Here is an 18,956-nt window from a genome sequence, read left to right on the forward strand (position 1 = left end):
ATTTATAGGTATATATGTCCATATATGTGTGTGTATATATATATATATATGTATTATGTATTGACCGTATCTTCTTATATTCTTTACTCTCTATTATATTTTTGCAAGCATTTGTTCATGGCACATGCTTATTAATTTTGTACCAACAAAAAAACAGACTATTAACATGGAGGAATCTATACCAATAGCTACTTCTTAAAAAATGCTGTGTTCATATTTAAATTAAACCATTATGCACAAAAGCAAGTAACAGGGACACTGTTTCCGGAAAGGTACGTTTCTTTTAAGTATTTCCAAATGTGTTTTTAATGCTCCAAGCACCACAAACAAAATTCTTTTCACCTTCATTGTATTCAGATGGCAGCCGATGCTTCAGAGGTGAATATCTCAAAAGAAAAATATACTCATCATACAGCAATTTAAGATTTAAGATGACCAATTTATTTTCCAGGTTACAATGACAGAGTAACAAAATGCAAATGTCATTTCCTTTTTAAACAAATATATCAAAATATATTTGAACATACAAAATAAATTGGTTTGGTAACAGCTTGTAGAGCTCACATGTAGCCCTGTGCACCACATGGACTGGACGTGGTTTGATGGTACTAATGATTGTGATTCAACTGGGATCCCAGACACAATCCTCCTCCAAACCGCTCTTCACCATTCCACACCTGGGAGGTACCCAGGCGGTGTCGTACACTGGGCCGTATCTGGGGTCACGCCGGTTCCTCTGACGTTCGTGGCCCTGTTTATTGATGGTGATCATTCAGAATCAGTCCAATGTGCATAGCTTCAAGGAAATATTCAAGAGAAAAGGGACTCATTATAGACCTCTCATCCCCTCATGGCTCCACCGTCCTAAGCATCAAAAGCCTAATTTCTAGCCTGGACCTCTCCATGCAGTACGCAACAATCAATCATGCCATTTCCCTCATCCACCGAACGAGTTGTATCTGTTGCACATGCAATAGCATTTTGAGCGCTCGCTGTAGTGAAACGTGGCCTCAATATATACTCTTTTTTTCTGCCCATGTCCCCTTAGGGGCTCTATATAAATGTAATGGAGTAGAAAGTACAATATTTCCCTCTGAAATTTAGTGAAGTGGAAGTAAAAAGTAGCATCAAAGGGAGGTTGGAGGTACCTCAAAATTGTACTTAAGTACAGTACTTAAATAAAGGTACATAGGTACATTCCACCACTGGCTGAAACTCAGTCAGTGATCATTAAGAGATTAGTCTGTAAGCACACATCCAGTCAGAGGAGCCGCCTCTCCTTTATTCATATGACATATGATGATGGTAAAAATAACTAAATAAAATACACGCCTTAACAGAAATATGTTCCTTGTGTTTTTTTTTCTACCTGCTCTGGATTATAAAGGTTTACCTGCAACAGGTTTGATAGGACACCAAACAGCACAACCCGGTCTGTTAAAATAATATGACATTGTGTGAGAGGTGGCTGTTAAAACAGAGATGCAGATACAGTATGTCGAATATGTCACCATCCATTCCCTGCACTGGTAAATAACGCCATGTCTATTGTCTGTTAAGGCTGAAAGATTAAGTTAGGAATTTCATAAATTCCTCAATCATAAGACATGTAAATGTACAATGAGGGGTGAGTTAAGGGAGTGGCCCTGTATGATAACTATGTATTTAAAAATTTAACAACACTTGGAACAAATGATTTCTTGTAGACATTTTTGGCATTAAATGGAAATACTCAAGTAAAGTACAAGTACCTCAAAATTGCACTTAAGTACAGAATTTGAGTCATTTCCACTACTGTGCTAATATACAGTACTGTGCCTAAAACTTGAAATTGATTTTTCATTATGACATCAGAGCTCACCTGAGAGGCTGCAGCTCACGTGTTTGTCTTTCTGTGCTGCTCAGGCTGCTGATGACAGGACTCTCCTGATAAAATGATACCTGACATTAACAAACTGATCAGTCAGACAAGCTGTGGCTAATTTACCTTATAGATAAAGTCCATGTTATAAAGATCCATGATAATCCATCCTGATCCATTCATGGAGGGGGAGGGATGTTGTCAAATGTATTTTACATTTGGTTCTTTTATCTGACGTCTTAACTCGCTTTTGGGGAACATTTTCACCTACAGTATAAAGTCGTTTGATTAAATGACGTCGTGTGTGAATAATGATCACAAATTAGCATAACACCTTACACCTGAAATTTAAATATAATATCAACTGACTGGTGTTAATTTGTCCAGTGAAGATGTTTTTAAAAGGTTAAATTAGAAATAACCGCTTCAAATTGACCAGACTGTCTATTTTGTTTGTTTGTTATTTATTTGTTGGTGTGTTATTTTGTTTGTTTATACTCAAATACATACATACATACATACATACATACATACATATATAGGTGTAGTTTGTGTGTGTGACTAAACTTGGTAAAAACTAATTATCACAACAAAGAAGCAAGTTACAAACGGAATCCCGGTGGATAAATATTTATCTACCGGACAAACGACAAAATTACGATAAAATTACTTGGTACAAAGTAACAAAGAAGCAAGCGTGCTACTGAAGGAGATGAAGCTACTACAAACAAAAATGGATAGTATTGAAAGACAGTTCAACAGCAAAGTGGACAGCGTGCATGGTTCATTGGAAAAAACTATGAAAGCTGAGCTCAAGAAGTCAGTTAAAGAAATAAGGGAAAGCATCGATCTGGAAATTGGTATCTTAAAATCGCGGCTGGACTCGCTTGAAGAAAAAATACGGACAACTAGCCCCAAACTCGCTAATAAATTTGATCCTGACGTGTCAGTTGTCGTGATGGGCCTGCCTTAGGATGATGGAGAGGACTTGGATGAAAAAATAAGAGAGCTACTGAAGACTGGGCTGGAGTGTGATCCTGAACCAGAAATTACTGGATTACCGAGAATGCGAGCAAGAGGACCCGGCCCAGGAGTGGTGAAAGTCGCCTTCGGTAAGGTGGAGTATAAGGTGTCAGTGCTTAGGTGTAAACAAAAGCTGAAGAATAACAACCGGTTTAAAAAGGTTTATTTGAGATCAGTCAAGTCTCATACTGATCGGATCCTTGAGCTCAACTTTAAGACGCTTCTCCAGGAGATACCAGCTGGAAAGGATTTCTGTATGTCGGGGAGCGGCCGTCTGATAAAGCGGACCAAACCCGAAGCAACTGCTGCGGCTGCCGACCGAGCAGGTGCACCTGCTGCAGGTGCACTGTAAAAAAAAAAAAAAAAAGAAGTTATTTCACAGAAATTTACTGTATTATTTTACAGTTGTTGGTTTTTTTTCTACATTAAGTGTAAATGCCGTAAAAACACAGTAAATTATTTTTATTAAAAAAAATTCACCATAAGATAAAGGCTGTAATCTGTAAATTAATATAATGGAATATTATAGTTTTTTAACAGGATTTTTCAGTTAATGGTCTTGAATGTTACGTTACATTGAATTCTATGTAAAAATACAAATAATACACATCCTATTACTGAATGTAAAATTAAGGCAACTTTCTGTTTTTTTTTTTACTTTAAATTTAATGTAAAAAAAAAAAAAAGTTTTTAAAAAAAATTTAAAAAATTAAAAAAAACACTTACCGTCAAATAATGGTAAAAAAAAAACCTTTAGTTATTCTACAAAGAATTTTTTTTAAAATACAGATATTTACTGTAGACATTATCTGCATTTTTATAGTCCAACTGTTGTAAAATAAAAACAAATATATATAAAATATTGCTAGAATGCTAAATAAATGTATAAATGTGCACAAAAAATGAAAAACATTGCAGAAATACTTTAAAATTACCTAATTTAAATAATGGCTTGTTTTATACAGTATTCTTTTGTAAATTCATAGAATTATCCAATTTATTATTATTATTATATATTATTAATTATCCAGTTTATCCTTAAGACTGCCCCATCAAAGCACAAATTTCTGGATGTAAAACACAAAAAAATATGTAAAATTACATTCAAATTATCCTCCTTTAACACCCATTAATGGTATCTTGAGAGCTTTAGGCTTTAATTGTATGTGATTATCTCATCTATTTACAGTAAATTCATGGTAAAAATATTGGTTTGATACTGTACAAAACAATAGGATCATGCGAAAATGGCTTACAAAAACATACTTTTAATAATCATTACCTTATATAAACATCATCTGAAAGTAATTACAAGCAACTATCCAATAGATCTACAGACTTTTCCAGTTAATGTATGAGATTTACTGTATATAAATAGTATTTGACAGTAATTACAAGCAACTATCCAATATATCCATCTGACACTCTTCTGCAGAGGGATATTTGTTTGATATTTGTCAGTTTGTTTTGTGCATTGCATTGTGGGAGAATATTATCCATCAATAGCACACACAAAAATAAACCAATAATTACAGAGATCAATGGCAGCAAGCATGCCAAAAGTAGTTACAAAAAATGACCAGCAGGTGTCGCACTGAGTGAACCTCCTCATCAATAGGTTTGTACACTCAATGTCTCAAAAAATAAATGTGTTGACAGCTAGACAAAAAACAGGCATCTATAGATAGGCATTTATGCAGTGACTAATCTACACAGACTGAGCATCATATGAAGCATCAACTATTGTGCAGTAAATCAGTTTGGGACATCTCATCCAGGTAGCATCAGTTAGAATCAAGCTCTCACTGGACAGTAGCCTCCATCAGCTGTGATCATGTGGAGCCACTTGATAACTGGCAAAACACACTCAATGTAATTCTGTAGACCGTTTAGAGACTCATCCTACCTGATAGGAAGGGACTGCTTTACGGATACATTTGACATTTGAATATTGTATTGAGATAGACTTGAAAAAGTCCAAACCTATCGTTGAATCTACTTAACTTTTTAAGAATGCTACAGGAGGCATTCAAGTTTGTTTCCCATACAATATGTTATGTCAACACTGTACTGATAGATATTAACATTTCTGTGAGTGTACTGAGAAGTTACACTGCTGGTCTTGAAGAACTCAGAGACCCCTCGCGCTGATACACCGGAAGACTGTGAAGGGCCAGAGTGCATCTCATTTTCATGAACATTTTGTTCCTAGACTGAAAATGAAAAAGTAATAATTATTTCCTGGTTAAAAAAAGAGTTTTGTCCTTTCATCCCCATGTCCAAACTGTGTGACTGTCAGCATGTGTGTATGTAATACTGTACGTCAAGGCTGATAATTAGTGTGATTACTGCAAGCGATCACACTATTGTAGCAGCTCTCAACAGTAGAGTTGGCACATGTGCACCTGGACAGCGGTGTATGACTTTTTTTTTTTTCTCACCCATCTTCATCCAGTAAATCACCAGGTGAGTTCCTTTTTGCTTTGCTTGGTAGCATTGTCAAAATATATTACATTTCCAATCAGTTTGAATTGTGCTATATGCCCTTGCTTTTGTCATGATAACGATTTGGTACCGTGTCATCCGATCACAACATCAAACTAAAAGCTATTTTACTGGTATATTTTTTTTTCCTTAAGCCTGTGATCTATTCTTTGAGATTCTCTCCGACTTACTGACCTCTTGACGATTTTGAGTTTTTGTTCAAATTGTTTTCCTGAAGTGAATTTAATTCTGTTGAAATGTGAAAGGCATAGGACTGAAGATGCAGGAATTAAGTTTTGAAATCAGTCTTGCTAACTACTACATCTGTACTGTTGCTAAAATAATGTCTTGTTTCAGCAGCAAGTCAACATTTCTGAGAACAGAGCTGGACTTGTGATTCTGATGCTCCAAATTACACAGTGAGTTTCATTTTACTTTGTTTTATATGACAACATGCCCAAATAACTTAATTTTATGTTGATAATATCCCATCGCTGTCTGTGTAGTGTTGTGTACGTGTAGATTTATTACTCTAGTGGCCTATATGAAACACATCAGCAATTTGCAGCAGTATCCCAGTCCTTCAGTGTTGCATTCCTGGATGGATGCAACGCTGAAGTGTGCCATTTACACTTCTACTACTACTACAGTTTATGATACACATTGTTTTTGTTTTGCAGGTGGTTCACAGGGATAAACACTGAGAGGCAAGCCGTCCTTTCACTGGAGATGGAGAAAGATGACATCAGTCAACCCTTGTGTGTTCCTAAAGAAACTAATGGACTTTTGAATGGGACAGCGAACCCTCTCACCCACCCACACAATCAGTCTGTTAGCCACACTTTTCAGTTACTCACTGAGTTAGTCTTGGTTACTCATAGTGACTCAGTCACTCAGTCACTTTCTCAGTCAGTCATTCGCTCATTACAAACTTTTATAAACACACACTTGGACAATCTGGTTACAACTTGCATTAGAGGGACATTAATTAGGGTTTTTTAATGGAAAATGCCATTTTTAAAAAACAAACAGACACTGATATTAGATGCAGTTATTTGGTTACAATAATGTGGTGAGCATTAGTACATGGCAACAGTTACAGATCTACTGTACCAAACCATCAGATTCTTAGGCTACAGACAAACACCCAGTAAAGCTGTCCCATTGATCTTTAACCATATCATTTTTACAGTCCAGTCTTCCCAGCATTTTTTGACATGCAACAGTTAGAGGAGCATGTTGATATATTTTGTATTTAATTTGTGTACAATGTTCAGACAGACTACACTACTTGTTTGAATATTTACATTTTAAATGACTCGTTTAACTACCTGAATAAACTCCATGCTTTGTTCTATTACTTTATAATAGTGTACAAATGTTTAGCATCATTAATTTATAATGTTAATAAAGTGAGACATGGTTTGAAAGAAACACTTTGAAGTTGTATAATTTGTATTAACATTTGAAGTCACAATTCAAACAGCTGTTTATTCACTGTTGTAAATACTGTCTGAGTAATTATGTCAAGTAACAAGGTTTGTGGAAAAAATATTTAAAATTTAAACTCACCGTAGTCCTCGCTGTTAGCAGTCAGTTAGTTTAACACAGTGGTCCGAACTGACATTTCTGCTGCACTTATTTTATTGCTCTACTAGTGTCTTTGACAAAGCAAATCTACTCAACAGTGACCTGTTCCATCTTTGGTTAAAGCATGTCTCAGGTTAAAAAAACATAATTTCAATAATCATTACTTCATATAAACATTATTTGAAAGTAATTACAAGCAACTGTCTACAGATTTTTCCAATTAATGTATGAGATTTACTGTATGTAAATAGTATCTGACAGTAATTACAAGCAACTATCCAACATATCCGTCTGACACTCTTCTTCAGAGGGATATTTCTTATATATTGTGTGTACACTGCCATCATTCTTCAGAACCTGCCACTTATAGGGTGCTTGAGGCTAAGAGAGCTACTGTATTTAGGTCTTGATGCACAACATATTGGTGTTGGGGCTACGTATCAAATCAAATGGTGATAAAAATGTATGTTTGTTGTATCCTATGTTCCAGACTCCTTTAACTTGATGGTTGGGGTTCCTGGAACATACAATAGTTGTATAGAGGATTAGGGAAGATCCATGGAGTAAATTGCAGAGACCAGTCAATGCTGTGTGAAATTGGCATGTAGAACAGTTGGGATTTCTTGACAATAAGAAAACTATAGAAAATCAGCAGCCATATCTTTTAACTCACATTTAATGGCAAACAACTGGTTCAATCTAACCATGTGAGGTAGTGGAAAAAAAGAAGAAAGTTATGTGAGTGTGGACAATGTGAACAACGGCAAGGGTTAAATAATCTTGTTTGTTTAATCTGTACAAAAAATTAAATGTAAAAATGTCATGTTTTGTTTTTACAAGCAGTTATTTTCGGGCTCCAGGAGGTGACTTTGCCCGGCCAGGTTGGCCATTTCCTACAGCGACAATATTGAACCTGTTATGTTGATCTTTTGGTATAACGGCTACATAATGTTACACAAAAACCCTGCTGTTAAATTCTTATAATTATCTCATTTTCATTTCCCTACCAGGGACAAATAAAATTAATGAATTGAATTTATCTTCAGATAAATGGTGCTCTTGTTTTTATATAAAACCTGTTATTACAAAAAAAAATGCTATCTCTGTTACCTCAAGACATGAAACTGTTATCTGTACAAAATAAATAGTAGGCACTAGTTGTGAGAAAACACACAGTGAGGTGTTGTTTAAAGTAACAGGGATACTGTTTCTCTAAATGCAAGCTGTTTTAAGTATTTCCAAATGTGTTTTTAATGCTCTACACACCATAAATAAAATTCTTTTCACCTCCATTGTATTTTGATGGCAGCAGATGTTTCAGAGGTGAATATCTCAAAATAAAAATTTACCCATCACACAGCAATTTAAGTTTAAGATGACCAATTTATTTTCCAGGAGTAAGAAAATGCAAATGTCATTTCCTTTTTATACAAATATATAAAAACATATTTGAGCATACAAAATAAATCGGTTTAGTAACAGCTTGTAGAGCTCACATATAGCCCCCTGCACCATATCCAGGTTGGACTGGACGTGGTTTGATGGTACGAAGGATCTTGATTCGATTGGGGTCCCAGACACAATCCTCCTCCAAACCGCTCTTCACCATTCCACACCCGGGAGGTACCCAGGCGGTGTCAAACACCTGGCCGTATCTGGGGTCGTGCCAGTTCTTCTGACGTGGGTGGCCCTGATAATTGATGGCGATCACTCTCCCCACGTTGACGGAGACCTTAATGACGACTCTGTCATGCTCAGGGTGATCAATGGGGTAGCGGCTAGCTTTCTCCAGATCTCTGCTGAGGTAGATGCCCGGGCCGAGCATCCCACCCGTAGACTGGCGAAAACCTGAGGCCAGGATGGCCTGAGCACTTGCGCTGGTGGTGCCGTGGTACATGACATACTTTCTACCATCAACTGGTGCTGAGAGGCCCAGTTGACCTACCCCCTCAGGCAGAGTAAAATCATCTTCAGCCCACCGGAACCGTGTTTGCTGGTACATGTTGGTCTCAGAGTTACTGTAGGAAAGAGAAATGTAAGAGATGTAATTTCCTTTTCATACAAATATATAAAAATATATTTGACCATACAAAATAAATCAGTTTGGCAACAGCTCGTATTGCTCACATGTAGCCCCATGCACCATATCCAGGTTGGACTAGACGTGGTTTGATGGTACTAATGATTGTGATTCGATTGGGATCCCAGACACAATCCTCCTCCAAACCACTCGGCACCATTCCACACTTTGGAGGTACCCAAGCGGTGTCGTACACCTCGCCATATCTGGGGTCGTGCCAGGTCTTCTGACGTAGGTGGCCCTGATAACTGATGCGGATCACTTTCCCCACGTTGACGGAGACCTTAATGACGACTCTGTCATGCTCAGGGTGACCAATGGGGTAGCGGCTAGCTTTCTCCAGATCTCTGCTGAGGTAGACGCCCGGGCCGAGCATCCCATCTTTAGACTGGCGAAAACCTGAGGCCAGGATGGCCTGAGCATTCGCCCTGGTGGTGCCGTGGTACATGACATACTTTTTACCATCAGCTGGTGCTGAGAGGCCCAGTTGACCTACCCCCTCAGGCAGAGTAAAATCATCTTCAGCCCACTGGTACATGTTGGTCTCAGTGTTGCTGTAGGAAAGAGATTTATAAGTGTAAAGATTTCAGAGGGATTTTCAGATTTCATGCAAAGAAACTAAACATCACTGCAAATAAAAAATAATACAGGAAGGAAACAAGACAATTAGGACATTATTCAGACATATAATAATATTCAAGGTTAATTTGAAGTTACATTCTTCTTGACGATCTGTTTAGCCTGGCTTAGCACAAAAACTGGAACAAACAGAGGAAAACTGTTAGCTTAGCCGTGAAACAAAACTAAGAGAGAGGTAAATGCTAACGTTAGCATGTTAACATCATCACAATGTCAATGCTAACATGCTGATGTTTAATGGGTAGTTTAGTGTGTTTGTATGGCAAAATTTGCTAATTAGCACCAAACACAAAGTGCTTTTCCTCATTGACATTTTTGGTTTTTAGTGAAATGTCTCAACAACTATTGAATGGACTGCTACAAAATTTCATACAGATATTCATGGTGCCCAGATGATGAATCCTAAAGACTTTTTTGATCTCCTGACTTTTCCTCTGGTGCCACCATCAGGTCAGATTTAAAATTTTTCCAATACTTTGTGACTACTAAACATCAGCTTGTTAACATTGTCACTGTCAGCATAGCATGATGGTGTTAGCATGTAGTTCAAAGCACAGCTGGGCTTAAGTGCAGCCCATTGACTGTATATAAAGATCATGACATGACGTCATGACAGCTCCCCAGAAAAGAAGCCAAAACGGCGGCAGGAAGTGGAGACGAGTCATCCATCATTATATACAGTCAATGGTTCAGCCTCACAGAGCTGATAGCATGGCTGTAAACTCTTTGTCTTGTTATTCCAAGATACAGACCAAAATTCTGGTGTTGTGTTTACTGGGTCCAAAAGTCATGATACACAGATAAAATGGAAACTCTAAACTGTTTGTAGCTCTTATAGATCGGTGACCTGGTCAGGGGGTTTTTTTTCCAGTAGAATATTATCTCATGTCAAGTATAAAAAGTAGTCTTATTTGATGAATTAATGAATGATCAACTCTCACCATAACTAAAATGTTTTTTCCCATTATTTATAATTATGGAACTGCCACCCTTCACATTAAGAAATACTTTTCTCTTTATATGATGAAAGTTTTTTATGAAGTTTTTTCATAATATTAGGTGTTTTCATTGTGACAAATGCATCTGATGGACTCAGTTCTGATAGACTGTCTGCATACCGATAACAATCACATTCTGGTTGCTAAGTAAGAGCAGAATTTCAAGACTTGATCAGTTCATTCAAACATTCATGCACATCCTATTTTTATGAGCATCTTGTTATGATGACTTGTTTTTCTTGTTGTTTGAGATAACTTTTCTCATTATAGCGAGACAGTTTTCTCATTGTAACATGTTATAACAAAAAAGTTTTATAACAAAAAGGTTTTCTTGTTATATCGATAAACTGAGCAAATTTGTTTTTTGTTGTGGTGGCAGCAGTTCAGAAAAAGCTGCTTTCATCAGTCAAGAAGCTTTCAGTTGAGTCAGACTTGACAACATGATCTACTAATAAAAAAGAGGGGTTAAGACCACTCTGTCTGACACAGTATTTTTTGGACTTTCTGTAAAAACCCAGACTCTTTATGGAAAAAAAAACAAAGTGTGTGTTTCACGTACCTGTCTCCCGTCTTGTGTTGGTCCCTGAGTGCAGGTAGATTGTAAATGACTGTTCACTTGGAAGTGGCCTATATATGGAGCTTCTGCTTTGGGAGGAAATGCCATAAATTTGCATCTGTCTTCTTTCACTTTCGTTTCTTCTTCTTGCATTGCTGTATGACTTTCGTTTACAGTCAGGTAGGAAATATTTAAATGCTGTACACGGGTGTGGCCACTACAGCAGTGATGTGTTCTGTCCTGCCAGATAGTGGCATCAGAGGTTTTAGGGTCTTATATCCTACAGCATTTTTTAAGTGGGTGTTTAATAGTGTCTCAAGTCATGTCCTGAACATTATAAATACTAAATGTTCTTAGAACAGGCATCTTCCCATATGTTTTCAAAACAGCTGTTGTAAAACCTTTATTAAAGAAACCAAACATTGATAGAAAAGTACTGACTAACTATAGACCAATATCCAACCTTCCGTTCATCAGTAAGATACTTGAAAAGATAGTTTCAGTCCAAATAAGTTCCTTTCTCAAAGAAAACAATATCCTGGAGGAATTTCAGTTGGGCTTTTGAACAAACCACAGCACTGAAATTGCTCTCACAAAGATAATCAGCGACCTCAGACTGAGCTATGATGACATAAGATCTCAGTTCTTATCCTTTTAGACCTACTTACAGTTGCAGTCTGAGAAATATGACAATAGCTATCGAGTTGCACAAGGGAGCTGCTTTGGTCCATTATTATTCTCACTGTACATGCTGCCACTTGGTGATATCATCAGCGAGCACAATGTATCTTTCCATAGTTATGCAGATGACACACAACTGTACATCTCCACAGAATCAAATGATGCTGCAGCTATTAACTCCATCACCAACTGTCTATTAGCAATAAATAAATAGATGAGCAATAACTTCTTAAAGTTAAATGAGGATAAAACTAAATCCTAATAGTCGGCCCATTTATAAATCAAAAAGATGCTGAGAAGCTAATTCATGCCTTCGTCTCAAGCCGGCTTGACTACTGCCATGTACTTTTTACTGGCCTCCTGAAAAAAGCCACTGAGAGACTTCAGCTCATTCAAAACTCTGCAGTCTACTTACCAGAACCAAAAAGAGAGAGCACATTAGTCCAGTTTTATCTAATCTGTACTGGCCTCCTGTTACATTTAGAATTGACTTTAAGGTCCTCCTCCTTATATACAAAGCCCTAAACGTTCAAGGACCAAACTATATCGTCAAATCCCTTGTTAGCTATTTGCATTCTATGTATTTTAGTTTCACTTTATCAAGTGGGTTTCATTTTTATTTTTATTTTATTTTTCATCTTGTATTACATCAATGTTTTTACACGCTTTTATGTTCTTTTATGTCCTTTTCATGTAAAGCACCTGGTACATGTAATTACTTTTGTTGTGAGGACTTTAAGCTGCATAACTTGTATGAAAGGTGATATACAAATAAAGTTGTTATTATTATTATTATTATTATTATTATTATTATTATTATTATTATTATTATTATTATTATTAAGTTATTATCTGAGCATATTATCTCCTTCCAGGCCTCCCCAGTTATGTTTTTCCCACAAGAAAAAAGGAAAAAATAATAATGTTGCCCAGTTGCTAATATACAGTGACAGATGAGCTACGTAACAGTGGGAAACATTTAATCAAAGACATCACTAGCAAGAAGAAATGGGTTTGACAACTGAGAGAACACACCAGAATCACATTCCTGTCATATTCGCTTAGGTTTCCATTCTGCTGGAGCAGCTGCTTTTCATTTCCATGACATAAAGCAGCTTGTAAACTTTATTTGGTCCAGGTAATAAAGATAAGGGGGGCAAGGAGCAAGAAAGTGAATAGGAGTTGTTAAAGCTTTCAGTTAAAATTGATACTGAATTTTATGACATAGGCCTATTACTCATATTAGGCATAGACTAGCCTAAATGATTTTATGACGTTTTTAGTTTTAGAGGTTCACACATCAAACATCAGTCTGTGTATGAATAGCATACTTAGGACCTGCAACTTATCTAAGACAGAGGAGATAGCATTCCTTGACTTCAGTACCTTGCTTGATCTGTACCTGTTGTAAGTGGATGGAAAGCATTTAAGTCATATTAGATCCGTGCCTAATACAAACTATGAAGAGACAGATCTACTGTGTGCCAACTTGACCAAATAGCCATATTTTTGATTGATTTTACACCTATTGCTACTCTAAAAAATCATGACAAATAGATATTTTGGGGCCATTTAAAAAAAAAATCCTCCCACCCCCTAAACTTTCAAAATGAACAATATTTACATATTCATAGATTCTTGATTTTATTGAGGTAATTTCACTTTTTTGTGGAAAAAACATATAAGACACAAATAATCATTCACAGCAGAGTATTTTTTATATACAGCCGCAATTCACCGCAAAAAGTTAAACTATTCCCAACTTTTAGTGTGGCCACACTTCACCGCAGAGGGCAGGTATTCCATAGAGATTGCATGGCACGCACTTGTGTGGTTTCAGCATAATGACCCCAAACATACATCAAAAAGAACCCAAGAGTGGATGAGAAGAAAACATTGGACCGTTCTGAAGTGGCCCACTATGAGTCCTGATCTGAATTCCATTGAACATCGATGGAAAGAGCTAAAACTTGCAGTTGGGAGACGGCACCCATCAAACCTGAGAGAACTGGAGCAGTTTGCTCAAGAAAAGTGGGCCAAACTAATGGTGGAGAAGTGTAGAAACCTTATTCAGATTTACAGAAAGCGCTTAACTGCAGTTATTGCCTCCGAAGGCTGTGCTACAAAAATTTTGTGTTAAAGGTACCAATATTTTTGGCCATTTTCATTTGTTTTATTGTATTAAATAATATGTTAAGTTGTAAATCAAAAGCAAAGTTTCAGTTATATTCAATGTGAAATAAAGAATGATGGATACTATATACTTCTGTCAGTTTCAACTTATTACAGAAAAAAAAATAGTTTTTTTTAAAAAAGGAAGGGTACCAATATTGTCTTAACTATTACTTTAACTGTGTTTGTTGATTTGTGCTATATGTTATGTGGTTGTTTTGATTTTAGTCTTTCATTCTGTTTTTAGTGCCTGATTTTATTCTGTACAGAACTTTGGTCAACTTGCGTTGTTTTTAAATGTGCCCTATAAATAAGTGACTTGACTTGACTCACCCTGTTAGAAATAAAACACTCACTCTGAATAATGAGCATGAAATGAACAACTATCCTTAATGTGGTTTTACTTCTGCTTCAAGTAGTTTGTCTCAAAACACATCACACCCGAATTTAGTTTCTTAAGCATGAGATGTTACCTTAACTGAGTGAGGAATGTATGGAGAGAGAGGAAAATTTTGTGACTAATGCTGCATTCAGATTGAAATTAGACCATTATGCCCAAAAGTTCCAGTGTGTTTCACTCTTGTCAGATTACACAAGTAGCTCTAAGGGCTGGTACAAATCATTTAGGTTAGAGAATAGGTTCGGGTTTTTTCTGTCTGTCTTATTACAATACTAATGTGTTCATATATATGGGGAAATGGGTCTTGGTCGCTGTAACAATACTTATTCTCCATACTGACCCTGAAGATATTCTATCTGAACGAGAGTACACTGCAATCAGAATCAGATCCCCAAGGAGTAATTGGGTCGTTTTACAGTTGCTCACGTTCTACAATAGAAATATATATAAGCACAGAGAAAATATAAGTAAAATGGAAAATAAGAAAAACAATGTAAAAATATGTGCATCATACTACAATATACAGACAGGTGACAAATTAAAGGAAAAACCAACATAAAGTATCTTAGTAAGGTGTTGGGCCACCAGGTGCTGGCATTGATTCTACAGTCTCTGAGCTCTACTGGGTTCACTGGCTGCAACTCATCTTCAAATGTGTACATTTCAACTATCCTCATTACCTACAACAGTTTTTGGTACAATATTCCTCATTTTATCAATATAGACACTCTACATGATATTCCGCCTCCTTTCTTACAGTCAGAAAAACAATTGGAAAGAGAAATTTATGTTAAAGGTTCCTTCAGACTGCAATAACTTACCATCAAACATATGATCCTTGACATCATTTCACATGTTTAAAAATGGTTTGACTTCTTATTTTGAGATAAATATGTCTCAGATGATGCTATATCTATATTCAATATACAATACACTGTATATTCTTTATTCTCTGTTGTATTTTTGCTGGACAAGCATTTGTTCATGGCCTCTCTGTGGCCATCTAGTGGTTGTATTTACTCATGTACTCATCTCTCTAATGCTTTCTTCATAATGAAGGAACATGTCACCCAGTGCTGCAGTGTGACTTATTGATGTGTTTTTAATAGTTTTTGGAAAACAACACAGGCTCAGAGGAATAAGATATATCAGGCTTTGGGTGAACACATAATACTTGTTAGTAGATCAGTTCATTGTTGGTTTGGATCCAAAAATGAGATTTGTTGACAATAAGGAAGATATAGAAAATAACCAGACTCCTTTAACTTGATGGTTTAGGTTCCTGGAAGATATAATAGTTGCGTTACTGATTAGGAGAGATAGACGTAGATTATACTGCAGAGACCAGTCAATGCTGTGTGAAATTGGCATGTAGAACAGTTGAGATGTCTTGACAATAAGAAAACTATAGAAAATTGGCAGCCATATCCTTTAACTCACATTTAATGGCAAACAGCTAGTTCAATTTAACCATGTGAGGTAGTGGGAAAAAGGAGACAGTTATGTGTGTGTGGACAACATGATAAACCTGAGCAACAAAGGCTACAGATGATTGTTGTCACCCACTGCTTGAACTGAAAGATGAACACAAAACTACATAACCTACTTGTGTCACTGAATTTCCAGAGATGTACAATAACAAACTGGCCTTATATCGAGACTAAACAAAAAAGATGTTCTCTTCCACAAAATATCAGCCTGCAAATGCAACTACGAGATTTTTTACAGAAACACAGTTTGAGTCTGAATCATAGTGATCTACTGCTAGCAACATTAGCAGAATGCTATCTCAAGATATCAAACTGTTTTCTGTGCAAAATAAGTAGTAGGCACCATTTGTAAGGAAACACAACAAGGGGGATTGTTCAGAGTAACAGGGACACTGTTTCTTGAACAGCAAGATTCTTGTAAGTATTTGCAAATGTGTTTTTAATGCTCCACGCACCACAAATAAAATTCTTTTCACCTCCATTGTATTTTGATGGCAGCAGATGTTTCAGAGGTGAATATCTCAAAATAAAAATTTACCCATCACACAGCAATTTAAGGTTTAACATGACCAATTTATTTTCCAGGTTACAATGACAGAGTAACAAAATGCAAATGTCATCGCCTTTTTATACAAATATATAAAAATATATTTGAGCATACAAAATAAATCAGTTTGGTAACAGCTTGTAGAGCTCACATGTAGCCCCATGCACCATATCCAAGTTGGACTGGACGTGGTTTGATGGTACGAAGGATCTTGATTCGATTGGGGTCCCAGACACAATCCTCCTCCAAACCGCTCTTCACCATTCCACACCCGGGAGGTACCCAGGCGGTGTCAAACACCTGGCCGTATCTGGGGTCGTGCCAGTTCTTCTGACGTGGGTGGCCCTGATAATTGATGGCGATCACTTTCCCCACGTTGACGGAGACCTTAATGACGACTTTGTCATGCTCAGGGTGATCAATGGGATAGCGGCTAGCTTTCTCCAGATCTCTGCTGAGGTAGACGCCCGGGCCGAGCATCCCACCTGTAGACTGGCAAAAACCTGAGGCCAGGATGGCCTGAGCATTCGCCCTGGTGGTGCCGTGGTACATGACATACTTTTTACCATCAGCTGGTGCTGAGAGGCCCAGTCGACCTACCCCCTCAGGCAGAGTAAAATCATCTTCAGCCCACTGGTACATGTTGGTCTCAGTGTTACTGTAGGAAAGAGATTTATAAGTGTAAAGATTTCAGAGGGATTTCATGCAAAGAAATTAAACATCACCGCAAATAAAAATAATACAGGAATGGAACAAGACAAATAGGACATGATTCAGACACATATACCAATATTCAAGGATCATTTGAAGTTCTGTTCTTCTTGAGGATCTGTTTAGCCTAGCTAAGCACAAAAACTTGAACAAGCAGAGGAAAACTGTTAGCTTAGCTGTGAAACAACACTAAGAGAGAGCTAAATGCTAATGTCAGCATTCTAAAATGCTTACAGTGTCAATGCTGCCCTGCTGATGTTTAACAGGCAGTTTAGTGTGTTTGCATGGAAACATTTGCTAATTAGCACCAAACACAGAGTACTTTTCCTCCAGCGCTACCATGATGTTGACATTTTTGTTTTTTATTGAAATATCTTGACAACTATGGTGATCTCCTGACATTTCCTCCAGTGTCAGGTCGAACCTAGAACGCAAGTTAGGACCAACTTAGCTTAACCCTCGTGCCTCACAAGGGACCTAAAAGGCCTTTAATGTTTTATTTTGATTATTTTGACTGTGATTATGCTGTAGCCATGACTTTTGGTAAAGTGGGTATTTTTTATCCAATTTTGGAAATCAAACCACAGATCCTGTATTAAGTCTATAATACACTGCATAGAAACAATACTAACTTTCAGCATGTTAGGGCCCCTTTGAGGTCCCATTTAAACCCATTAAAACCACATTTTTTGATCCCATGACCATTATAGCATAAATTCATGCGTTTTGTTTTTATAAGACTTTCAAACTGAAGCCCTGACTTCAAAATTGTAGTTTTTCCTATTTTCCAGCTGATTGAGCAATTTTCTTCACACACATTAGCATTTCTCTCCACTAGGGGCTATGTCAGGGGCATTTCATGCATTATCAAGTTTTGCAGGACATTGAAGCAAATTTATTTATCTGAAAATTGTGTTGTGTTAGTATTGATATGGATGTCCAAGGATGGTGTATCTGTATGTATAGAAAAACTAGTGTGTGTGTGTGTGTGTGTGTGTGTGTGTGTGTGCAGCTAAAAAAGATGTAATTTATATTCAATTCAATTTTATGGACATAATGCCAAATCGTAACAAAAGTTATCTCAGGGCACTTTTCACATAGAGCAGGTCTGGACCATACTCTTTAATTTATATGGGCTGCAGCTTACATTACTCCTTTGTCCCTCTCTCTCTCTCACAGACACACACATAAACACCTTACCCCCCCCCCTCCCCCATGTGGGTGTGAAACAAGAGAGCAAGTGATTCCCATTGTTGTTGTTCGAGATAACTTTTTTCATTATAGCGAGACAGTTTTCTCGTTGTAACATGTTATAACAAAAAAGTTTTCTTGTTATATCGATAAACAGAACAAATTTGTTTTTTGTTGTGGTGGTAGCAGTCCAGAAAAAGGTGCATTCATCAGTCAGGAAGCTTTCAGTTGAGTCAGACTTGACAACATGATCTACTAATAAAAAGAGGGGTTAAGGCCACTCTGTCTAACACGGTATTTTTTTGACTTTCTGTAAAAACTCTCTCTCTTCTCTCTTCACAGAAAAAAAACAAAGTTTGTGTTTCACGTACCTGTCTCCCGTCTTGTGTTGGTCCCTGAGTGCAGGCAGATTGGAAATGACTGTTCACTTGGAAGTGACCTATATAAAGAGCTTCGGCTTTGGGAGGAAATGCCATAATTTTGCATCTGTCTTCTTTCACTTTCGTTTCTTCCTCTTGCATTGCTGTATGACT

At 37.0% G+C, this 18,956-nt stretch overlaps 1 protein-coding gene across 1 annotated transcript; it reads right to left on the reverse strand.

Annotated features, from left to right (window-relative positions):
• Nucleotides 1-418: 418 nt before the first annotated feature.
• Nucleotides 419-18,956, reverse strand: gig2e (grass carp reovirus (GCRV)-induced gene 2e). The gene is made up of 7 exons (XM_044331368.1): nucleotides 18,795-18,956; nucleotides 16,673-17,179; nucleotides 13,244-13,314; nucleotides 11,235-11,283; nucleotides 9,086-9,592; nucleotides 8,455-8,976; nucleotides 419-770 (listed from the first exon to the last, which is right to left on the reverse strand). Exons 2-7 carry the CDS (start codon nucleotides 17,161-17,163, stop codon nucleotides 623-625), a joined length of 1,788 nt encoding a protein of 595 aa, XP_044187303.1. The 5' UTR covers nucleotides 17,164-17,179; nucleotides 18,795-18,956; the 3' UTR covers nucleotides 419-622.

This window comes from Thunnus albacares, chromosome 17, assembly GCF_914725855.1.
Source record: "Thunnus albacares chromosome 17, fThuAlb1.1, whole genome shotgun sequence".
NCBI lineage: Eukaryota > Metazoa > Chordata > Actinopteri > Scombriformes > Scombridae > Thunnus > Thunnus albacares.